This window comes from Macrotis lagotis, chromosome 5, assembly GCF_037893015.1.
Source record: "Macrotis lagotis isolate mMagLag1 chromosome 5, bilby.v1.9.chrom.fasta, whole genome shotgun sequence".
In the NCBI taxonomy this organism is placed as follows: Eukaryota; Metazoa; Chordata; class Mammalia; order Peramelemorphia; family Peramelidae; genus Macrotis; species Macrotis lagotis.
This window is the reverse complement of record NC_133662.1, coordinates 157,258,854-157,285,037: the sequence shown is the minus strand read 5'-3', so window position 1 is coordinate 157,285,037 and position 26,184 is coordinate 157,258,854. Positions and strand designations below refer to the sequence as shown.

The 26,184-nt window shown below is 37.6% G+C and overlaps 1 protein-coding gene across 1 annotated transcript; it reads left to right on the top strand.

Moving 5' to 3' along the window:
• The first annotated feature begins 9,427 nt into the window (after positions 1 to 9,427).
• On the top strand, positions 9,428 to 10,245 carry LOC141489945 (splicing factor 3B subunit 5-like). Its single transcript, XM_074190278.1, has one exon. The coding sequence runs from the start codon at positions 9,460 to 9,462 to the stop codon at positions 9,823 to 9,825; it is 366 nt and encodes a 121-aa protein (XP_074046379.1). The 5' UTR covers positions 9,428 to 9,459; the 3' UTR covers positions 9,826 to 10,245.
• The last annotated feature ends 15,939 nt before the right edge of the window (positions 10,246 to 26,184 follow it).

Here is a 26,184-nt window from a genome sequence, read left to right as displayed (position 1 = left end):
TAATTTTCTAATCTCTCCAATCAGAGATTAGCTATCTCCCAGATTTATCCAAATAGGGGGCTCTGAGGACATGGGCTGCTATGAAATGACAGCTTTTGAAATGTTATCTATTTTATGATGCAACGATATGATGCAACAATAGTTAGCATTTTATATAGCAGCTTTAAGATTTGTAAAGTACTTTTCCATATGCAATTTTATCCTTTGCTTTCAATTTTGCTAAATTCTGGTTTTCAAAATTCCTATTAATTAGTATTTAAAATTTTTTTGATTTTTTAATTTTTTTTGTTGCTGTTGCAGGACCAGTTCTTGGATCTATTCTGCAAAACTCTTGTCTTGATGAAAGAATTTAGAAATATGAATTTTCCCTTAAGTACTACTTTGACTGAATTTAATTTTATTTTCACAACAACCCTATGAGGTAGACCCTTCATTCCCTATATTTTCCAGAGGAAGAAACTGATAATAACAAAGATTAAGTGAGCTACACATATACAATTAATAGTGTCTGAGGCAAGATTTGCACTCAGGTCTTCCTGACTCCGCATTTAGCACTCTATTCACAGGAAGGAATGCCATTCACATCTCTCTCTCTCTGGAAAGTTGTCCTTGGTGTAGTAGTTGATATTTACAATAATAATGGCTAATATTCATAGAGATTGTAAGGTTTGCACAATCCTTTTTGTACACTATCTCAATTCATTCTAACAACAACACAGGAAAAAAAGATAATGCAAGTGTGATTATCTTTATTTTACAGATTAAAAACAATTAAGCTCAGGAAGGTATCTTGCTAGGGTCACAAAGTTAGGAAAAAGAGAAGTAAAGGCTTGAATTTAAGCCTCTCAGGCAGATTGAGAGAGGGTAGATTGAAAAAGGAATTAGTTCTAAGCGAAACAACCTCTAAGATGTATAAAAATATTTACAGCAGCTTTTGCTATGACAAAGAATGTGAAACTGAGGGAGTGCCAGTCTATTAGTGCCAGTGGTATATCAACATGATGGAATGTTATTGTGGGTTTTTTTGAATGTTATTTTATTTTATTTTATTTCAATAATATGCAAAGTTTTCAACATTCCCCTTTCTATAAGTTTTTGAGTTCCACATTTTTCTACCTCCCTCCCTTTCCTCCCTTCTCCCCGTATCAGTGACCAATCCATTGGTTATATATGTACAATTATGTTTAACATAATTCCATATTCATCATGTTATAAAAGAAGAATCAGAACCAAAGGGAAAAAACATGAGAAAGGAAAAATAGTAAAACAAGTTTTAAGAAAGTAAAAACATATGCTGTAGTTTTCATTCAGACGCCATACCATTTTCCTCTGAATGAGGATGGAATTTTCCATCACAATTCTTTCAGAATTGCCCTTGATCACTGAACTGCTGAGAGAAGCTAAATCCATTATAGTTGATCATCACACAATACTGCTGTAAATGTGGACAATATTATCCTGGTTCTGCTCACTTCACTCATCATTAGTTCATGCAAAACTTTTCCAGCTTTTCTGAAATCTTCCCAGGCATGATTTCTTACCAAACAATAGTACTCCATCACATTCATGTACCATACTTTGGTTCAGCCATTCCTCAATAGATGGGCATCTCCTCAATTTCCAATTCTTTGCCATCACAAAAAGAGCTGTTATAAATATTTTTTGTACACATGGATTTTTTTTCCTTTTATAGGATCTCTTTGGGATATAGACCTAGTAGTGGTATTGCTGGATCTAAAGGGTATGCACACTTTTATAGCCCTTTGGACATAGCTCCAAATTGCTCCTCAGATTGGTTAGATCAATTCCCAGCTCCACTAAGAGTGAATTAGTGTCCCAGTTTTCCTACATCTCCTCCAACATTGATCATTTTCCTTTTTTGTCATTTCAGCCAATCTGAAAAGTGTGAGGTGGTGCCTCAGAGTTGTTTTAATTTGTATTTCTCTAATTAATAATGATTTAGAGCATTTTTCATATGACTATAGATAGCTTTAATTTCTTCATCTGAAAACTCTCTATTCATATCTTTTGACTATCAACTGGGGTATGATTTTATCCTTATAAATTTGATTCAGTTCTCTAAACTATTGTGTTTTAACTTTTTTTTTTTTTTTTGCTCAGAGGCGTCTTAGGTTTTTTGCAAGGCAATGGGGTTAAGTGGCTTGCCCAAGGCCACACAGCTAGGTAATTATTAAGTGTCTGAGACTGGATTTGAACCCAGGTACTCCTGACTCCAGGGCCGGTGCTTTACCCACTGCACCACCTAGTTGCCCCTAAACTAGGGTGTTTTAAGAAATAATGAGGGAGACAGTTTCAGAGAAACCTGGGAAGACTTGTATGAACTGATACAGAATGAAGTGAGCAGAGACAGTAGAACCATTTATACAATAACAACATTATTATAAAGAAAAAAGCTTTGAAAGACTTCAATTCTGGTCAATATAATGACCAACTGTGATTCCAGAAGACTTGTGATGAACCATGTTATCTACCTCTTAACAGAGAGGTATGGTATATACTCAGAATGTAGACTGAAAGTATTTATATTGATACAGCTAAAAGGAATTATTTTTTGACTATGTTTGTAACAAGAATTTTGTTTTTCTTTTTTCTCAATAGGTAGTGGGAGAGTGGAGATTCCCCTTCATTCACCTTTCTATAAGAGAGTTTGATTCCTACCAGGAAAAGTCCATGAAATTGGGGTCTTAAGGTTGGCCTCTCATCAGAGAAAGGACTCTGAATTAAGATTCTATCTATCTCTTTCCTAAGTTTTATTAATCTAGGGAAAATAATTTTTAGTTTTAAGGTACACTTGTCACAGCTATCCTTTAACAGGGAAGGAGTGTCCCTGCCTTTGCCATTAGAAAATAAACTTTTACCCAAAACACTAGTAAAGAGAAATCAGAAGATTTACCCAGATGAGAACATAGCAGACAATATTTAGGGTGAACGAGTCTCCCACTGGGAATAAGATATCTCAGCTTAACCATGAGAGAAGAGTTCCAAAATTCACCCAAGAGGGAATTCATTGAAGTATCTGAGATAAGTAGGCACAGAGCATAGAGTGATAAATGTCCATCACTGAAGATAGTCTTATACAAATGGACTTTAGTTCCTAATGGCAGTCCTTCCCCTGACCAAAATTTTTTTAAGTCCCTTACAAAAATCACCCAAAGCAAGATTTAAACTTGTAACTTTACAATATAAATGCAATCAACAGTGTTTGTAAAACCACAGGGTAATTTTTCCTGGTATCCCAGATAATCAATTTATGGTACCACGAAACCAAAATAAAATAAATGAGTACATGCAACAGGTATAAATGATATCAAAATGTGTACCATTTTCAGAAGAGAGGAAAAGAAGGAGGGAAGGAGAAAAATCTGGAACTCAAAATCTTTTTTTTAGTTGTTGTTTTTTTTGCAAGGCAAATGGGGTTAAGTGGCTTGCCCAGGGCCATACAGCTAGGTAATTATTAAGTGTCTGAGACCGGATTTGAACCCAGGTAATCCTGACTCCAAGGCCAGTGCTTTATCCACTATGCCACCTAGTTCCACCCCGTGGAATTCAAAATCTCAAAAAATGAATGAAAAATTTTCCCAATAAGTAATTGGGGGGAAAAATAAAATACTATTTAAACAAATAAATAATTATGCAGTAGACATGACTCTACACAGAGCATCGCTTTGGGACATAACACATGCACATTCCAAATTTGTACATGCATATCCATAGTACATATCAGTCATTTATAAACAAAGCATGGAAGCTAGCTAATTGCAAACAAAAACACTAATATCAAACCCACACATAAAATACACTTTGACCATTAGTTTATAGACCAAAACAATGAATATAAACTTCATCAAATGACCTCAGCATTACATAAGAAGTAAGCATACTCTAACATGCAACTTACATGTTTGGTAATAATACAATGACACAAAAGGCAAATTTCATGTGAACAATCTCCAATATCATTGCCTCAATACGTATATGGTACCATCATAACTTAGCCTTGTTTCTGATCTTAGGTGGGGTCTAATTCTCAACTTTTATAGCCTTGTTTATCTCTACTTGTGTTGGCAAGTGGCAGGTTGTTGATTATCACTATGTTCTTGCCCTACAGGTTTAGTCTGTACTCTCATTGTCTCGTTAGCAGTTTTGGGTATGAAAGGAATTGCCTCTGGTTCAGGTCTTCTGGCCTAACAAAACACAGTCTTCTTCACTAGATATATCACTTTCTGTGCCCACATCTGGGTCAAAAAGTCACTATATGGACAGTCTCTTTTTCTCATCCTTCCCTGAGGGAAATGTCCTTTAGTTCTTTCATCTGCTTATTACAAAGTCCCCACCAATCCTCCCATGGGTAAGAAGTGATTGTGCTGAGTAGTCCAGAGGTCTCTTCCATTCTCAGGGGCCATTTTGCCACAAGTTGCCCAATCTCTCAATAATTTTGAATTGCTTAATTTTTCATAGCCAATTAACTAACTTCAGAGTCACTGAAATTCCAAGATTTCTCAATAGAATTCTTACTTTCTTGCTGCTTTCCATATCCTGCTAGAATTTTGAAAAATCTAGAATTAGTTCCAAACCATTCTGACATTCAGTGAGTTTTGGAGAGCACAGACATAGCAGAATCACAGTGTCCATTTTTCTGTGGGGGCAGATTAGAAGAAGCCCAGCCTAATTTTTTTCTCTAATATTATGTGGCACAAAAGAAAAAAGTTTGTTAAATTCCTCATCATTTTGGATAAATGTGTGCAGATATTGACCCAGATAGGTCCTGTGGATCCTGAGAATGCAGGTAAATTGATCTGTGGAGATTGAGCCAGGATAGGGCATATATGACCTTCACATATCAGCTGTCATAACAGAAACTGATGCCCACAAAAAAGGCTCAGCTTCAGCAGGCCCCAAGTCTTCTCAAAAGAACAGCAGAGCAACAGTGCCACCAGTGCTCAGCTACAGGCATTGGAGATAATGAGATGAGAGATGGTTCAGGCCAAACTTCTATTCTCCTTGCCAAGGTGAATGGAGATCATGAGAACCTGACATAAGGACACTTCCATCAAGTAACCAATAGAGTAAAGCACCCATCTTCTCTTATAAATATGGATTAGATATCTATATTTATATTGGATGTGCTAGCAAAAAGAGTAGAGTATTTTCATGCAGAAATTAAAATCTTCTCTGCTCCAGGTTTAGAAACCAAGGCAAGGCCGGAGGAGGAGGTCATCTTGGGCCCTGAGGACAGTCATTTGGCCCTATATCACTAAAAATTTTTAGGAGCTCTTAAGTCATAAAATATCTGGGTTTTTTTTCACTTTTTTATTATTAAAAAATGTTCAATCATGGGCTACTTATAAAAGTGGTAGATTCCTTTTTCCAGGTTTGAACAGGAGTCAGCTCATACTGGCTTGCAAGAGACTGAATATATAACATATTCAGTATACTTTGAAAATCAATAATTGCTATAAATTAGGGATTGATCTGTTTTGTTCATCTAAACTTAGAAAGGTGAAGAAAATGTTGATAATATAGATTAAACTCAAAAGTGTGGCATGTGTATTTTTTTTTCAAGAGAACTACTTGAACATTTACTAGCACATTGCTGGTTCCTTCTACTTGGAAGTCTTCAAACAGACTGAATATTCACTTGTAGGGTATATGTTAGAGTAGTAATTCCTTTTATATAGGTTAGACTAAGTAGCCAGTGAAGTACTTTCTTCATATTGTGATTCTGTGATTTTCAGTCAGTGAATAGTCTTTAAAACTGGGAAAGATCATAAAACAAGTAGAAATGACACCAACTTTGTTTAACAGACCATTGTCATTCTATACTTCAATACACAATAATAAGAGTAACAAACCAGTGCATCTTACTCTAATGTTTCCAGAACCAGTGGGTCACAAGGATAATATTTTGCTGGGTTCTAGAATTTAGTACTCATCATTTGGAAGATGATCTATATACTCTCTTCCTGTTTGTATATAAAACTATTTCACCATTTCACAATGATAAGATGTCAAAGGGTTCATATTCAAGAAGGTTTGAAGTAACGATAAAATGGGAAAATGAAACACCAAATGAAATAAAAATCTACCAAAGCTTATCAGAACAGATTTTATCCTGGAACTCAGATCATTCTTTTTCTAAACTATAATGATTTCTCCTCCTTCATTTAATCTGAACTTAGATAAACTTTTTATAGGTTAGTAGATGAAAAAACTTGATAGTTTCAGAAATATTTGATCAGTGTAAAGATGATATTATAGCTTTACTATATCAATATATAGTACAGAGATCCTATCAAATTTTACATGAAGCTTATATAAATTGCTTTTAGAGGGATTATATAGCAAAGGAGCAATTGTGAAAGTGTTTACTAAGGCCTATTACTTCCTTGTAGTTAAATGTTTTGGCGTCCTCTAGTGACAAATTTCTTTTATACCTATCTATCTACAAAAGAAGAATTAAATTTGTGCTGCTTGGACTCAGAGCACATTCCAAGAATCATTTGGGTGAGATTAGTGAGAAGCATATGTCAGATCCATAAAAGAGAAAACTTCCTGAGTGGGATATTCCCTCTTAAGAGTTAATATTCCTAGTGAAGTCCTCTCAGGATTAAAAATCATTAAAATAAGGGGTGGCTAGGTGGCACAGTGGATAGAGCACCAGCCCTGTAGTCAGAAGTACCTAAGTTCAAATTTGACCTCAGACACTTAATAATTACCTAGCTGTGTGACCTTGGGCAAGCCACTTTAACCCCATTGCCTTGCAAATAAAAACCTAAAAAAATCATTAAAATACAGACTATTACTCTTAGACTATTCTTAGAAGAAAGAGGGAGAGAGACCTTACATTCCAAGCCAGGAACTCTCCTGATTCGGGGGGGGGGGGGGGGGGGGGGTAGTGGACTATTTCCAGAGAGACCTTGCATTTTTAGTTAGTCATCTATTTGATGATAAAACTATCTTAACCGGGAGAACAGTAGACTCTTCCCGTGAGAAAAACCTTGCATTCCAAGGAAGCTCATAAGACTCCTCTTGTCTGATGATAATTAGACTGTTACTTCAACAAGATAGTTATAATCCTGAAGGTTATTCTCACCATCTGGATGGTGAGGCAATATTTCATGAAAATCTTTCATTCTTTTCTGGGGTAGATTTTCACAAGTAGAATGTAACTCTAAAGACTAACCAATGAGTCAACAGAGAGGGCTGATAGGGAGGAGGAGGGGATCGTGTTTGGCCATATAATTTTGCTTGACTGTCACCTCAGGGCAGCTCCTTGATCTTCACCACCTTCGTGAGACTTGGAGTGTGCCCTTTTCTTGAGAAAAGCCAAAATAAACTTTCTTTATTGCTCAGAGAAGTCTCTATATTTTTTAAGAGGATTTTCATCCCACATACTTCCCAACAATTAGTTGGCAAAAGTTTAATGGGCAGTGAGTTCCCAGCAGGTTAGTGACTTGTAAGGAATGTTTTAGGGATTCATGCTTCAGATACGGATAGGATTAGCTAATAATATTGATAACAACTCATATTAATGGAGTATAGAATACTTAGACACTAGTTTATATGACTTTGGGTAAATTTCCCTGACTGTATTATAGAATATTACTTCATAGGGGTTTTTCTGGTGAATAATGAACTTAATTTATAAACTTCTTAATACTATGTAAATGTGAGCAGCCAGGTGACACAGTGGATGGAACATTGTGGATGGAGCACCTGGAATCAAGAAGACCAGAGTTCAAATCCAGTCTCAGAAACTTACTAGCTGTGTGTCCCTGGACAAGTCACTTAACACTGCTTGCCTCAGTTTCCTCATCTTTAAATGAGATAAAGAAATGGCAAATCACTTGAATATCTTTGCCAAAAAAGCCCAAATGGAGTCATGAAGAATCAAACATAACTGATTATTATTTATATGATTACTTTCTCAAATATGCTTAGGTCCTAGATAATGATATGTACAACCTTGAGCCTGTTTCATCTGAAAAAAAAAATGAGTTGGGTAGCAATATGGCATGGTGGAATGAGAGTTGGATTTTTAATCAAAGATTCCAGAGTTCAAATCCATACTGTATGACAGAAAACAAATTGTTTAAAAACTCTGGGACTCAATTTCCTTCTCTGTAAAAGGGGTTAGACTAGATGACCTTTCCATGTCCTTTTCACTCAAAATCTATGATCCTATGAACCAGTTCTATCACATCCTTTGAAAAGCAGGCTGGATGGCATCTATTTTCTATTTATGTCATTGCTACTAGTTAGCTCTACAACCCTAGATATGTTACTTTACTTCCATTTCCACACCTATCAAATGAAGAGATTATTCAAGAGGATCTCTTAATCTTTTCTAGCTCTTACATGGGATGTTTCTTTTTTTTTTTAGGGTTTTTTTTGGCAAGGAAATGGGGTTAGGTGGCTTATCCAAGGTCACACAGCTAGGTAATTATTATGTCTGAGGTTGAATTTGAACTCAGGTCCTCCTGATTCCAGGACCATTGTACCACCTAGCTTCCCTCAGTTCTCAGTATAGTTTAAAAAGATGATTGATAAGCTTGGAGAGAAAAGACAAAGTGGTAAATAGCCTCGAATTCCTGTTCTTTGTACACAAGGATCTGTTGATGAACGTCGCCTAGGTTGGGTTGACTCTCAGAAACAAGGTGGGGGGAGGGTCACAGAGGAGGCTGAGAATGGGAGTCACCCCAAAGCAGAATGAATGGGCCGCCTTCAGGAGTAGGTATTCAGGCGCTTTCTTTAAGACCATTTGTTGGGGCTCTTCCAGGGGGGGGGGTCCTCTACAGGTGGAGGTTCAGCCTTAAAATAGAACTTGGGGGGCAGCTAGGTGGTGCAGTGGATGGAGCACCTGCCTTGGAGTCAGGAGGACCTGAGTTCAAATTCGGCCTCAGACACTTAATGATTACCTAGCTGTGTGGCCCTGCGCAAGTCACTTAACCCCATTGCCTTGGAAAAAAAATTATAGAATAAAATAGAACTTGGCTTTTCATAAATGTCACTGGTTGGTCAAAGTCCCAATAGCCTCTAAGGCGCCTTCCCATTCTGTTCTAGATGTTTCTCTTCCTTCCCTTCTCTATCTCATAGATGTTACTAAACAACGGCATTTCCAATTTCTTAATTTTTACTTTAACTAACGATGTAAAAACCCCATTGAATAAACCAAACAAACTGAACCTTAATCATCTCGGCCTAAGCAACGGATACAAGATGTCTCAGAGGCGACCTCCCCCCAACCCGGATCTTAAGCAAACTACAAGTCCCAGCATGAAGCGCTCCAGTCCAAGTGCCGGCACCCGTGATGCAATGCGCCTCCGTTACCCCTCCCTCACCTCCCACTCGGTGGGGCGGGATCTGTAGTCTCTGGGAAACCTCTACCGCTTCCGGTTTCCGGAAAGAAACGCGGCGACTTCCTGCCCGTGACGTCGAATGCCGGCGACTTCCGCCGTCCCATCGGGCATTTGGGCAGGTTCCCGCCGGTGTTTCGGAGAGCGAGCTCTGCCCGGGAAACGGCCCCAGCGCATCCGCGGCGCCATGACGGACCGCTACACCATCCACAGCCAGCTGGAGCACCTGCAGTCCAAGTACATCGGCACGGGCCACGCCGACACCACCAAGTGGGAGTGGCTGGTGAACCAGCACCGCGACTCGTACTGCTCCTACATGGGCCACTTCGACCTGCTCAACTACTTCGCCATCGCGGAGAACGAGAGCAAGGCGCGCGTGCGCTTCAACCTGATGGAGAAGATGCTGCAGCCGTGCGGGCCCCCGGCCGACAAGCCCGAGGAGAACTGAGCCCCTCCCCCGGCCCGGCCCGGCCGGCTTCGGGGGGCCGCGGGCCAATTCCGAGCAATGCAGGGCGTGCGCGTGCGTGGGGTGGGGGTGGGGCGGGGAGCAGACCCCCCCCCGAGCCTCGGACCCCCCCGAAGCGCATGACGGCTCTGTTACCCCCCGCTGGGATCCGGGGTCCGGGACCGCCAGTGCCCACGCGACTGCTCCCCCAACCCCAACTAACGGTTAACCCATTGTACAGTCGTGGCCGAGCAGCTGTAATGGGTGAAGGAGGGGACGCAAAGACCCCAGCGAGCTAAAGGACTCGGAGCTTAAAGAGACTGGCGCTCTCATAATTCAGTTTGTTTGTTTAATCTCAGGCCCTTAAACTTGTGTTGGATTGGATTTTCCTATCTCTTTCAATATAATCGGTTTCCTTAGTAATCTTAATGTGGTTTATTTTGTGTCTATGAAACATTCAGAGCATAAACTTCACTAGGGCCAGAGTATCCTCTGTCTCACAAAAGGTCAAGAAGCCCTCATTCATCCAACAGACACATTTTATAGATCTGGAAACTCAGATTTAGAGAGGAAGTCACTTGTCTGTAGTAAAGCCACCATTTGAAACGATCTTAGTCCAAATTTGGTGCTTTTCTATGGCAGTATGCTGCTTTCAAAGAGCAGTTTTTAAATTCCCTTAATTTTCCTACTTTTTTTACTTAACTGTCTCTGAATCTAACTTGCTGCTCTCCTTGGTGATTTTCTGTCTCGATGTCTACATTACAGGATAGTTGGCATATTAGATGATGGTAATGTAGGCAAAGTGAAATAATAAATAGATAGCCAGCCTTCATTAGAAAGACAGGTCTGGAGTCCTGCCTCAGCTCACAGTGACTGTTAGCCATTATGAGCTGAACTAGGATTTGAACCCAAGGAATGTCGTTTAACATCTTAGGGCCACTGTCTTACTGGCTTTGGCTTCTTTCTAAGACTGATCATCTGTATTATATCATCTGGAATATTCTTTAATGGGTATAACATGAAATCACAGTATCTTGATCAAAAAATTAACTCCTAAAATCCAGTATGTCTAGCAGTGCAGTAGCAGAGGTCCCACTGCTTTTTTCCTCACTTAGGTTTTTAAGGGGAGTTTTCACTAAATCTTCACAGCAAGCAATGTACTTAAGCGATTAAAAATCTAGTTACCCTTTAGGTTAGACAAATTTTTTTTTAGGTTTTTGCAAGGCAAATGGGGTTAAGTGGCTTGCCCAAGGCCACACAGCTGGGAGAACCCAGGTACTCCGGGGTGGGTGCTTTATCCACTGCGCCACCTAGCCCCCCCCCTACAAAGATAAATTTTTAAAAATTCATAATTCCAATTTAAAAATGGGTGACAGTGACCTTGTGGGAACTCGGGAGAAAGTAATCAAATCATAGGAAGTGAATTTTGGGCTGAATCTTGGCAAATTTACAATCTTTCAGCAATTTTAAGGGGAGGAGGGGGAAGTAAGGTGGTAAAAATTGGAAAACAATTGAGTAATTTTCAGAATACAAATCAGCATCCCCTTACAAAAGAGCATAATCATCCCCCAGATTAAGTTTTTGTACATGCAACAAAGGAGAAATGATACCTATCTGGTTTTATTTTTTGTATGTTTTAGATTTTTGCAAGGCAAATGGAGTTAGGTGGCTTTGCCCAAGGCCACACATCTGGGTAATATTAAGTGTCTGAGGTCGGATTTGAACTCAGGTACTCCTGACTCCAGGGTTGGTGCTCTATCCACTCCACCACCTAGCTGTCCCCAACTCCATTATCTTTTAAGTGATTTCAGTTCTAGCTCTTATAGAGGAAAAAAAAAATTTTTAATATATTGAATTTAAAAGACAAGTAAAGGAGCAGCTAGGTGTCATAGTGGATAGAGTACCAGTAGGGCCCTGGAATCGGTAGGGCCCTGGAGTCGAGTGCCTGAATTCAAATCCGGCCTCAGATACTTAATAATTACCCAGCTGTGTGACCTTGGGCAAGCCACTTAACCTCATGTGCCTTGCAAAAAAAAAAAAACCCAAAAAAGCAAAAAATAAAATTTATTCAAACTTGGAAAAATGAATAGAAATTAAAATGCAAATTAATTGGATCAGAGTGGGTTTTTTTCCCAGTTAGTATAAGATAGCTTTGAGATACTTCTTGTTATTGAAGCTATAGGGAGGACCTTGGAGTAGAGAGCCACTGACATGCTAGCTGTGTGACCAAGAGCTAGTTATATAATCTTACTGTTTGGGCATCTCTTTGAATTGGTGAATCATAAAGGAGTTACTAATTTACATAAGTGGAAATTCACACACTCTATTCTCAAAGAAAGAAGTAGATGATACTCCAATAAAAATACTCTGTGAGGATAGATTCTAAAAATCATGGGTAAAATGCCAACATGAAAAAATGAGCTGCCACAAGATTTAAAAATATATGTATGTATACAACCTTTGGTTGCTGGGTGGCATAGTGGATAGAGCTTCAGCCCTGGAGTTAGAAGGACTTGAAGGTAAGTTACTTAATCCTATTTGTCTGAGTTGCTCATTTGTAAAATGAGCTGGAGAAGGAAATAGCAAACCACTCTGGTATCTTTGCCAGGAAAATCCCAAATGACGTCATGGAAAGACAGACAAAACTTAAACAACAAAATATGATCTTTGTTGTCTATTCCCTAAGACTACATAATGGTAGACTTGGCAGCTCATGCTAAGTAATTTTTTCATTCCTATTCATGTTGAAATTTATATTTCAATGTCTCAATGGATGAGTGATTCCACTGAAGTGAGCATTCTGTACAACAGTTCAGAATTAAAAATTAAACAATTCTTGTTCAGATCCCATTAATCCTCAAGAAGGGATGATGCTCCCCATCCTAACTCCCCTAATAATAATAGTTGAAATTTATAAAATAGTTAAAGGTTTACAAAGTGCTTTTGAGCCTCAAAACAATCCTGTGAGGCAAATTAAAAGGGGACGGGGCGGCTAGGTGGCGTAGTGGAGAAAGTACCGGCCCTGGAGTCAGGAGTACCTGGGTTCAAATCCGGTCTCAGGCACTTAATAATTACCTAGCTGTGTGGCCTTGGGCAAGCCACTTAACCCTGTTTGCCTTGCAAAACCCTAAAAAAAAATTTAAAAAAAAAAAGGGCCTGTGATTTATCAGAGTGAATAGCAGTTCTAACAAAATATTGGAATATTATTCTTAAGACTCACAAAATCAAGCTGATCAACATTGTTTGGGAAAGTTTGTTCATTAAGAATTCTCTGTATAATTAAGTTCACAGACCCTACAAATGTGTATGCACACACACACACACACACATATACACATCTTATATTTGGATAGCAATACAATCATCCATTCCATTTTCCCCTTCCTTAGCCTCCCCACCCCATCTTGAATTAAGCATTTCACTCTTAATCATCCCCACTGACAATTTGTAGTCCTAGAATGTTGTCTGGATCACTGAGAAGTGTTTTCCCAAAATCACAATGCCAGTGTTACAGAGATTGGACTTAAACCCAAGTATTTCTGACTTTTAACTAGTCTACTGAGTCATTCTGAAGCAAATATGACAGTTACTCTCCCCTTTCTACAGTTAAGGAAAAAGAAAGATGGAGTGATTTAAGAGTTAGACTAGGAGTTAGGAAGATCTATATTCAAGTCTCACTAAAGACTAGTTGTAGTACCAATGGGCAAATACATATGTAATGGGGTTAATAAAATTTATAGAAAGGGTTTTCAAAGGGCTGTATTAATGTTCATGTTATTCCACAGTCATGCAGAGAAGTATCAAGTAGGATTGGAAGCAGCTATTTTCTGGCTCCCAGTCACCACACTCCATTGTACCACATTGACTGTTTCTATCTTTAAAATTTTCCAGGCTCAATAATTTAAAGATGTATTTTTTTCCTTCCCTCTCCACACCTTTCATATTTAACAGCCAAGTCTTGTGAACCACACTCCATTGTACCACATTGACTGATTCTATCTTTAAAATTTTCCAGGCTCAATAATTTAAAGATGTATTTTTTTCCTTCCCTCTCCACACCTTTCATATTTAACAGCCAAGTCTTGTTGTGAATTGTACCTTCTAAATATTTCCATTCCATTACCTTTCCACATCCACTTCTACCACTCTGGTTCAAGCCCTTATTACTTCTTACCTTCACTTGTATATAGTCTCCTTAATTGGTCTCTGTTACCTAATCTCTCAGCAGTACAGTCTTCATATGACACTGCTCTCACATTAACAATGGAAAAGTTCATGTACTTTGGCAGTGTCCTTTCCAAGGAGGTGCACGTTGACAATGAAGTTGAACTTGCATTGCCAGAGCTAGCTCAGTTTTGGGGAGGCTCCTAAAGAAAGTGGGGGTGGGGGAGAAGAGGTATTTGAGACTACCAAACTGAAAGTCTACAAAGTCAGTGCATTGATCTCATTGCTATATGCCTGTGAAACCTGGACAGTTTATCAGAGCATCATGTCAGGAAACTGAATTGCTTCCATTTAAATTGTTTTAGGAAGATTCTGGCAGATGAAGAAGATACCAGACACTGAGGTCCTTCCTCTAGCCAAACTGCCAAATATTCAAACATCACTATAGAGAGTACAACTACAATGGGCTGGACACGTTAGAATGCCAGACCTATGCCAAAAAGACTGTTCCATGGAGAACTCACACAGGGCAAGCATTCCGAGCTCCTATTGGGCTGATCAGACACAATTGGATACACTATAATTAGTCTCAAACATAGTGATGTCATTTTGATCTTCAATAATGAAGGACAAGAATCAACCAACCAACTTTATACATCACATCATAGGTATTAAAAAATGTTGAATCGAAAGAAAACTTTCCATTCACTTTTTTTTTTTAGGTTTTTGCAAGGCAAACAGGGTTAAGTGGCTTGCCCAAGGCCACACAGCTAGGTAATTATTAAGTGTCTGAGACCGGATTTGAACCCAGGTACTCCTGACTCCAGGGCCAGTGTACCTGACTCCAGGGCCCGTGTCCATTCACTTTCAAGTCACAGAGTACATAATTTGAGATTTGGAACTTCAGTAGGTGTCTAGTCCAAGTGCCATAACAAAAGAATCCCCACAGTTAACATAGCTAACAAATGGTCATCCAGCTTGAACTTAAGGGAGAATGCCTTAGAAGGGAGATCCACCCCTTCTTGGGGCAACCCAGCTTAGGAAAACTAATTGATAATTCTAAACTAGCCAATACACTTACATGTGAACCTGGACAATTCACTTAACCCTGTTTATCTCAGTTTCTTCCATTGTAAAATGTGCTGGAGAAGGAAATGGCACTTCAGTATCTCTGCCAAGAAAACTCCAGAGTCACAATGATTGAAAACAACCAAACAATTATTAGGAATGATTCCTGACATTGTTTAATTTTCTTCTTTTCAACTACCACGCATTGCTCTTCATTTTACCCTTTGCGAACAAAAAAAAAAGTCTAATCACTGTTCTAATCACAGCCTTTTTAATGTTAAGTTAATCATGACAAGTTCCTTCAGTCATTCCTCATTTGTTGTAAACTCAAGGTCCTTCACCATCCTGATTGTCCACCTCTGGACAGGCTCTCCAACTTAATAATGTCTGTACACCATGGTGTCTAGAGTTGATCAAGATTCTCCAGATGAGGTCTGACGAGTGTTGGTTCCAGATCTGAGTTTCGTTCTTGTCTGGTAGAGCCCCATTCTCTCTCCTTTCCTAAGAACAAAAATTCTAACCTCCATAGAAACTCTAAACAATGCCCAATCACACCTTGGCAACCCCCCAAATAAAACAAATCCTCCATGGAGACCCCAACAGCTCCCAGTCCCTATAGAAACCATACCACCCTACCGCCTATATCCCAAAGAAACCTTACCATTCTCTTTCCTATATCCCATACCCTAAAAATAGACTTCCTCACTCCACTACCCACTGCTGGAGTCTGCTTGGACTCAGCCCACTGTTCCTTTCTTCATTAAATAGCTTTGCATTCACTTCCATTTATAGCACCATCTTCCAATTTACCAAGAGTTTACCTTTTGATCTTTCAATGAGGGCAGAGTTTAGTGGGACTTTCATCATCCTGTTCCTGGAAGCTAGGTTCTTTTTTTTTTCCTTCCTTTTTTGGGTTTTTGCAATATAATGGAGTTAAGTGACTTGCTCAACCTAGGTATTACCTGAGGTTAGTTTTGAACTCAGGTCTTCCTGACTCTAGGACTAGTATGCTATTCACTACCTAGCTGTTCCCAATCTCAAGATTGCATAAGCTTTTCATTCTGATTGTATAATACATTAAAACACCAAGATCTTTCAGAATAATTGTCTATCCATGCCCATCTTATTTTTGTGAAGTTGGTTTTTACCTTACATTTACCACTTTTACATTTATCATTGATTTACATTTATCACTGATTAATTTTATCTTATTAAATTAAATCCAATGTTCTAGCCTTTCAGAATTCTTTTGGGTCTTGATTCTGTCTTTCACTGATGAATATACTAGTTATACCTTTATTCAAGTCATTGATAAAAATGTTAATAGAATGAGGCCAGGCATAGACCCCTGGACACTTCTGGAGATCTCTTGTATTTATATGATCTTGGCTCTCTACCTTATTGTACCCTTTCCCCTAACCCTGGGCTGTCCCAGATTCCAGAATTCTGAAACACTAGATATCAGAAAAATCCACCATGGCTCAACGTTCTCCCTCTCTTTGCTTTCCTCATTCATCCTGACCCAGACCACTCAGAAACAATCCAGGCTACTCAACTACTCACAGTGCATGAATAGATGGGACCCTCTGGTGAGATAGGTAAGACCACTGAGCTTTCCCTTCTACCATCTCTTTTTCTCATGCAGAGGTCTGGCATTTCATCTGACTTAACCAATGTAACCTAAGGACTCCTAGGTATCACCATTCACCTCGACCCTAGATCATTAGAACTTCCAGTTCTTTACATTTGCCTTCAGCTATATTCTTTTATGTGCTATCTTTCTCTATTAAAGGGTGAATTCCATGAAGTAAGGACTATCTTGATTTTCTATTTGTATCTCCAGGGCTGAGCACAGTATTTGGCACTTCAACTATTTTTCATGTCTTCATTCATCTGATTCTGTTATTGTTTAATTTGTGTCTTTATGTCTTCTCTAGAGGAATGTTCTCCAAAGAAACCTGATCAAAAACTTTTGCTAATATATGTAAACTATATCCACAGCATTCCCTCTTGCCCATCACAAAAAAGAAAACAAGGTTAATATTCCATGTCCTTTTCTTGATAACTTTTCCTATTCTAGATATTTTCCAACCATCTCCTTCTTTCTAGAATTTCTAGAATTTTCCCAGGAATAGAAGTCAGCAACTGGCTTCTAGTTTTGTAGCTTTTTTGATTATTTTGAAAATTAAGGGGCAGCTAGGTGGCACAGTGGATAGAGCACTGGCCCTGGAGTCAGGAGTACCTGGGTTCAAATCCAGCCTCAGACACTTAATTACCTAGCTGTGTGGCCTTGGGCAAGTCAGTTAACCCCACTTGCCTTGCAAAAAAACTAAAAAAAAAGAAAATTAAACAATTGGGTTTTTTTTCCTATTCCTCTCATTTCCCATGATCTTTCAGGTATCACCAACATTGGCTCATCAGTCACATCCAATAGTTCTTTCAGGTCCTGGGCATGTAATTTATCTTAGTGGAGTGACTTTAATTCCTCACAAGTAGCTAGAAAACAAAGATAGCAATAGGAAAGTAAAAGCGGCAAGTTCTTTATAGAGCAGAAAGATTTATCAATATTCATCCTTCTTGATCTCTCAGTAGCATTTGACATTTGACTCTCTTCTCCTCCCATATGCTTTCTGTAGCTATTTATGAAAACCATTTGCTTAAAATATTAGGTTTTTACCTACTATTCTTACCATACTTATGTTGGTTATTGTCCTTTCCTGAAGAGGACCAAAATGACATCTCTGTGTTGGGGTCAAGGTACAATGTGTCTGCCAGTGGCTGATTAGACAACTGTGAGGTCAAAAGGCTCTACCACAGGTTGGGCACAAATAGTCTGTATGAATATTTGGAGTGAAAATGTCTCTAAATTTGCACATCTCACATTTCCTATGAGCTACTACAATTCTGCCTTGCTTAACACCTTCTTTGGTGCAGGCACACAATTCTAGAGAAAGCCTCTCCTCTTTCCCCCTACTCCCTATGTTATGCACATCCCCTTTGGAGGACTTGGGGAAGATATATCATGACCTCAGATGAGAGGGCATAAATGGACTGAGATCTCTCTCACTGGAAGGAGTACTCACATGAATGAGTTTATGGGTCTGCTAAAGTATCAAACAATAATGGATTTTTCTAACACACACACACACACACACACACACACACACACACACACACATTTATATATTTTTTTCTTTTTATAATTTTACCGAATGAATTTTTTTCCCCTGAACCAGACCTAGTATTTGTAACTGTGGAAGAAAAATTCAAGTATTCTGCTCATTTGGCATGATTGTTAGGAACACATTCTTGAATTAAATTCTTAGTATATTAATTTATATTAAAGAAATTCCAAAAGGATAGAGTTTCCCCATATTTTTTAAAATCTCCTGAGGCAACTAGGTGACTCAATGACTAGAGGACCAGCTATGTAATTAGTAGGACCTGAATTCAAATCTAGCCTCAGAAACCTAGTAGGTGTGTGACCCTGAGTAAGTCACTTAACACTGATTGCCTCACAAAAACAAAATCTTTCTGTCATAACCATTCCAACTTACAATTTTATATGAATCATAAAACAAAGTTAAACTTCCATACTTGAGGTTAAAATGGGATACAAAGTTTATTTTATTAATTTTGAGCAATTTAGCCAGGACAAACCCATTTAATCTGGTCAAAGATAAAGAGGTGCAATTTAATCAAAAGGGAAAGTTAAGGAAACTGCATTATATGAAGCAATATTAATCTATATTGTTTTACACTATTTAAAATAAGTAGATAGTACAAGGTAAAAAATATTGCTATGGTGGAAGAAATGGATTTTTAAAAATATGGACAGACTTGAACATATGAAGGAAGATGCTACCCACTTCCAGAGATACTAAGTGGAAATAAGCATAGAAGATCTTACATATATACATATATATATATATATATATATATATATACATGTGTATGAATGTATATGTACATATATATGTTATAGACATGACTATGTTTTGTATTTGCATGTATGTGTATTATATATGTATTTGTAAAAGCAAAAATATGTATATGTGTGTCTTATGGAGAGGGGAGGGGATGTCCATGTGTTTGGACTTAAAAATAATAATTACATTAAATATGTGTTATCCTTGTCCAAATAAGGGACAAATTTTAAACTCCAGAATCTGGTCTCAAGAAAGAACAAAACAGACATATTTATTAATATTTATCTAAGTTCACTGATTATACAGGCATGCACAGGAGTGGGGGTGGGGTCTAACTAGAGAGCCAAAATCCCTCAAGAATACAGCTTTGAAAGCTTTTTTTTTGGCTTTTTTTTTTAAAAAATACAATTTCACTAACAGAAGGCAGAATATGAAAACCTACTTCTGGCTTGTTTATCAAAGGAAAGAAGGAAGTGGCTTTCAATATAGGATGGCTGGATATCAGAGATGCCCACTAGAAGGTATGTCCAAGAGGACATGCCAGGAAGGGATGGCTCCACTCAAACCCAGGATCTTTGTCCTTATCATTTATACCAAGACCTCTGTAAATGTGAATCTTCCTCACTTCAGGAAGTCAGCATATTCAATGACCATACTTACAATGGGATTTGTTATTAGAGGTCTGCTATAAATATCTGTGTGTGTGTGTGTGTGTGTGTGTGTGTGTGTGTGTGTGTGTGTGTGTGTATTTGCACCCACAGCAGAGAACCAAAGCAAAACTATAAGAAAGCAAAGATGAACAATTCTAAACAATGTATATTTATTGTATAGGCTTTCTTGAACCGGAAATTTATTGCTTTATGTGTTGAAGCCTTTCTTATGTTCTGCCATGCATGTGGCAACTTTTTTTTCTTATTTCGTATTTAAATTCAAAAATAAAAAAGAACTAAGAAAAAAAGATAAAGAGGTGCTTTTTGGGGTTTTTTTGGAAAGATTTAATTTATTTTGAATTTTACAATATACCCCCTAATCTTGCTACCCTTCCTCTACCCACACCCCCCACAGAAGGCATTCTGTTAGTCTTTTACATTGTTCCATGTCCCAAGAGATAGCAAGATTACATAATAAGATAACAGGTTGTTTGTTTGTTTTTTAAATTAAAGGTAATAGTCTTTGGTCTTTGTTCAAACTCCACAGTTCTTTATCTGATACAGACAGTATTCTCCATCACAGATAGCCCCAAATTGTCCCTGATTGTTGCACTGATGGAATAAGCAAATCCACCAAGGTTGATCATCACTCCCATGTTGCTGTTAAGGTATATAATGTTCTTCTGGTTCTGCTCATCTTGCTCAGCATCAGTTCATGCAAATCCTTCCAGGTTTCCCTGAATTCCCATCCCTTCTGGTTTCTAATATCACGATAGTGTTCCATTGCATGCATATACCACAGTTTGCTAAGCCAATCCTTAATTGAAGGACATTCACTTAATTTTCCAATTCTTTACCACCACAATAGGGCTGCTATAAATATTTTTGTACAAGTGATGTTTTTATCCTTTTTCAGAATTGCTTCTTTGATCCAGTATCTGGATCAAAGGGTATGCACATTTTTGTTGCCCTTTGGGCATTATTCCAAATTACTCTCCACCAACAATGTCCTAGATTTCTCACATCCCTTCCAACATTTATCATTGTCCTTTCTGGTTATATTGGCCAGTCTGAGAGGTGTGAGGTAGTACCTTAGAGATGCTTTAATTTGCCTTTCTCTAATAAGTAGTGATTTAGAGTAATTTTTCACATGACTATGGATCACTTTGATTTTCTTCATCTGTAAATTGCCTTTCCATATCCTTTGACCATTTGTCAATTGGGGAATGGTTTGGTTTTTTAAAAAAATTTGACTCAGTTCTCTGAATATTTTAGAAATTAGTCCTTTGTCAGAAATACTAGTTATAAAAATTGTTTCCCAATTTACTGCATTTCTTTTGATTTTAGTTACAGTGGTTTTGTCTATGCAAAAGCTTTTTAATTTAATTCGTATAGTTCACTTTTCTTTTAGGACTTTGCAAGGCAAATGGGGTTAAGTGGCTTGCCCAAGGCCACACAGCTAGGTAATTAAGTGTCTGAGGTTAGATTTGAACTCAGGTACTCCTGACTCCAGGGCTGGTGCTCTATCTACTGTGCCACCTAGCCACCCCTGTCTAGTTCATTTTTAATGATGTTCTCCATCTCTTCCTTGGTCATAAACTGGTTCCTTTTCCATAGATCTGACAGGTAAACTATTCTTTGATCTCCTAGTTTGCTTATAATATTGTATTTTTATGTCTAAATCCTGTATCCATTTTGATCTTGTCTTGGTATAGGGTGTGAGGTGTTAGTCTAATCCAAGTTTCTTCCAACATCTGTTGATGTGCTCATTATTTTCTTGGTCCTACTCCCTTCACTCAGTATCAGACCCCATAAGTCATTCCATGCTTCTCTAGACCAACAATTTATGGTTTCTTATAAAACAATAATATTCCATGGTATTCATTGTACCATGACTTGTTTAGCCATTCCCCAATTCATGGGCATCCCCTCAATTTCCAATTCTTTGCCACTACAAAAGGGCTGCTATGAATATTTTGAAACATGTAGGACTTTTCTCATTTTTTTACAATTTCTTCTGGATATAGACCTAGAATTGGAATTGCTGGGACAAAAGGTATGAGCAGTTTTATTCTTTGGGCATAGTTCCATATTGCTCTCCAGAAAGGTTGGACCCATTCACAACCTCACCAGCAATACATCAATGAGTCCAATCCTCCCACAAATTCTCCAACATTGATCATTTTCCCTTTTTCTCATTTGGGCTAACCTAATGGGTGTGAGATGATAGCTCATTGTTGTTTTAATTTGCGTTTCTCTAATCAGTAGTGATTTGGAGCACTTTTTAAAATGATTTTATGTGTGTGTGTGTGTGTGTGTGTGTGTGTGTATATATATATATATATATATATATATATATAGAGAGAGAGAGAGAGAGAGAGAGAGAGAGAGCTTTAATTTCTTCATTTGAAAACTTTCTGTTCATATCCTTTGACCATTTATTAGTCGAGGAATAATCTGTTACCTTATAAATTTGATGCAAATCTCTATATATTTTAGAAATGAGACCTTTATCAGAACTCCTGGTTGTGAAGCTTTCTGCTTTTCTTCTGATTTTGGCAGCGTTGATTTTATTAGTTCAAAACCTTTTTAATTTAATATATTTTGCAGTTTATAATGTGCTTTAATTCTTCTTTAGTCATAAATTTATCCCTTTTCCATAGATCAGATAGATACAGTATTTTTTGGTCTATCTTTGGTATGGTTCTTTATGTCTAAATCCTGTACCCATTTTGACCTTATTTTGGTATAGGGTGTGAGATGTAGATCTATGTCTACTTTTTGCCATCCTATTTTCCAGTTTTTGTAACAATTTTTGTCAAATACTGAGTTCTTATCCTAGAGGCCAATGTCTTGGGGTTTGTCCAATAGTATGCTCCAAGACTTAAAATTTGAGGCAACCAGATGGCACAGTGGATAAAGCATTGACCCTTGAGTCAGGAGGACCTGAGTTCAAATCCAGCCTCAGACACATAATAATTACCTAGCTGTGTGTAACCTTAGGCAAGTCATTTCACTCCATTACCTTGCAAAAATTAAAAAAAAAAAAGACTTAAAAGACTTAAGTTACTTTGGGCATGAAATATTAAATGTTCTGCCCAGGGTCACACAGACAATAAGTATTAGAAGTAGGACTTAAACCAAGTCTTTCTGATTCGGAAGCCTCTGTTCTATATGGCCTTTCAGGGCAATGTATGTATCCCCAAATACACTTTTACCTTTAGAATGGTGTTTATGATCTTTTTTGTGTCATGGACCCTTTTGGCAATCTGGTGAATTCAATGAACTCCGTAGAATAATGTTTTAAATACATAAAGACAAAGGAAACCAATTATATTAAAAATAAAGACGTGATTCCTCTCCTCTTTACCTTTGTTGATCAGCTGAAATCTAGCCACAGACTTCTTAGAATTCCATGGATTTCACTTTAAGAGCCCTTGCTTCAGAATATACTTGAATTGAGTTTCATTGTTTGCTTAAAATTTATTATGATTCAGTGCTTAAAAATGAGTAACATAGATAGTTTATGAATAAAGTAATGAGAACATAACAACTATCCATGTGTCACTTTCAACAAAAATAAAGTCACATTTATCTGTGCAGATAATTCATAGGACAATTTTCTATTTATCGAAAAATATAAATGATATATATCAAAGGGATATATGTCAAATAAGTTTCAATAACATGACAAATTATCACTTTTAAAAATGTTATATTATTTATTTATTCCAATTACATGTAAAAATAGTTTTCAACATTCATCTTTTTATAAGTTTTTTTGGAGGGGGATTTTAATAAGCTTTTGAGTTCCACATTTTTCTATCACTCTCCTTTTCCTCCTACCCCCTCCCCATAGCAGCAAGTAATCTAATATAGATTGTACATGTACAATCATGCTTATCATATTTTCATTTTAGTCATGTTGTGAAAAAAGAATCAAAACTAAAGGGGTGAAAAGTGAGAAAGAAAAAACATAAAACAAGCTTTAAAACATGAAAATAGCATGCTTTGGTATGTATTCAGACTCCACAGTTTTTTCTTTAAATGTGGGTGACAAAGATGAAAACCTATAAATCTATAGACAGATTGCCATTGTGCCTATTTCAATCTCTTTTAGTGATTGTAGGTTGTATTAATAGTGCTGTCCATAAAGGAGAGTTGCAAGTTAACTTAATTCTTGAAAATTATGTCTGGAAAATGTGGTCACTGTGGTATTAACCCTAGATTAAGTAATATCCGAATTATATATATTGCTTTTCTGGATCATATGTATACAATGCTATTCATCCTGACTACCATACTCAAATGCTGCTAAAAATGGAAATAATATCAGTAATAATTAACTATTAGTTTTATAGTTTCCTTTTTCCTTTCCAGGGACAGTCTTCCCAGTTATCTAACAAATATTTTTGAATATTGATATATGTATATATATTATATTATTTTTACCATACTTTGCCTCCAGTCAATTAAAATTATTTAGTGAATTTAGGTGTCCAGTACAGAATTTGTGGCAGACAATTCAGAGTATTAAATAATTTCTGAATTACCTAACCTGACTAGAAAGTTAGTCTTTATTTGCTGAACTATTTAGGTTGCCTGCTCAAGCTGCCTAAATCTTCCAGAAAATTTACTTAACCTTGCTTTGATTTAATCTAATGAGTTTAAATATATTCCATTTAATAGACTACACCCAATGCATATTAACTTATTTATTTGAATTGAAACCTTTCTCTGGCCTGAGTAGTCAATTGTGAGAAGGAGAAAAGAAATATCATCCAGTTTAGTAGTTTTCATGTCAATTCCTGAAGCATAAAATATATGGAAAAAGTAGTATGAGATAACATAGGAAAGATAACATGGTGTTGGCTTTTGGAGGTTCCTAAATATCAGATTGAAATTTGCTTATTGGGGCAGCTAAGTGGTGCAGTGGACAGAGCACTGGCCCTGGAGTCAGGAGTACCTGAGTTCCAATCAGACCTCAGACACTTAAGAATTACTTAGCTGTGTGGCTTTGGGCAAGCCACTTAATCCCATTGCCTTGCAAAAACCTAAAAAAAAAAATTTGCTTCTTGAGTAATTAGGAACCACTGGTGGATTTTAATCAGAGATATAACATTATTAGATCTATGCATAGGCATATAGGGAAGATAAGTCTGATAGTAGCATAAAGAAGTATTAGAGAAGGTAGAGAAAGAGAAGGTAAAAAGGAGACTATTGAGTGGTTCAGGTGGATGTTCATCAGGTTCTTGTAGTAGAAGTGATGGCAGAACAAGAAGAAGAGACAGATGTGAGCAATGTTATAGAGGCAGAATCAACAACACTTGGAAACTGATTGGATTTGGGAATGAGAAAGGAAAAGTCAAAGGTAATACAAAATTTCAAAGATGGTTCCTTGGTGAATGATGAGGAATTGGAGGACCTGGGTTCAAATTCTACCTCTCTATGTGACCTTGGGTGAGATTCTTAATCTCCATGGACCTCAGTTCCCTTATCTACAAAATGAGGTCATTGGATTAAATGGCCTATGAAATCCCTCCATATTCTGATATGAAATTATAAATGGTAAAATCAGAAGGAACAGGTTTTGAGGAAAAGATAATAAATTCATCGTTTGATATATAGCATTATTGAAATTTTGGTAGAATACTGAGATGGATAAGTCCTATGGGATAGTGGAGATGTGGTTATAGAACTCAGAAAAAAAATCAGAGATATGTCTTTAAATCTGACAGTTATCTGAATGATGATGATGGTTGTCCTTCATTCTCGAAGACCATATCATGCCATGACAAGCAAGTGAATTGGATTTGCATCAGGGGGATACTGTGCTAAGTCACCAGACTCACTTTTTCCTCTGGAATCATTAGGGTCCAGTGGCCAGATATGAATCAGAACAACTGGAGATGGCCCTGAATGCCAGGCCATCAAGATTAAGTGACTTGCCCAAGGTCACCCAACTAGAAAGTGGCAAATGTCTGAGGCTGGATTCAAACTCCTATCCTCCTGACTCCAAGGCCAGCACTCTATCCACTGTGCCACCTAGCTGCCCTGGCAATGCATTAGAGAGCTAAGAGAGGGGCTATCAAGACAGAAAAGAATAGGGCTTAGGATAGAACTATCCTTTAATGGGCTAGGTAGATGACCCATTCTTCTTAATGAAGAACTGAAGCAAAGAAAACTGAAGGAGTCATGAGAAATGTAGGAATAATTAGGTTGATGTATTGTTTCAGAAAGGGATGGAGAGTGGGGTCAGCTGGGTTAAAACGCACTGCCACTTTTTAGGACCGGTCATTAGGCCAGAAATTTTGTGACTGCTTTAATTCCCTACATGGTGAATGTATAAACAGATTTGTAGCTTGTAATTGAGAAGTTATAAATACCTGGTCAATGGCATTTGCAGGAGGGAGGTTTCTTATAGTTATGGGTATATAGATTAGATAGAATCCCCACATTCAAGGTTGTACCTTTTTTTAAACTATTTTATTTTTTTAGGTGTTTTTTTTGCAAGGCAAATGGGGTTAAGTGACTTGCCCAAGGCCACACAG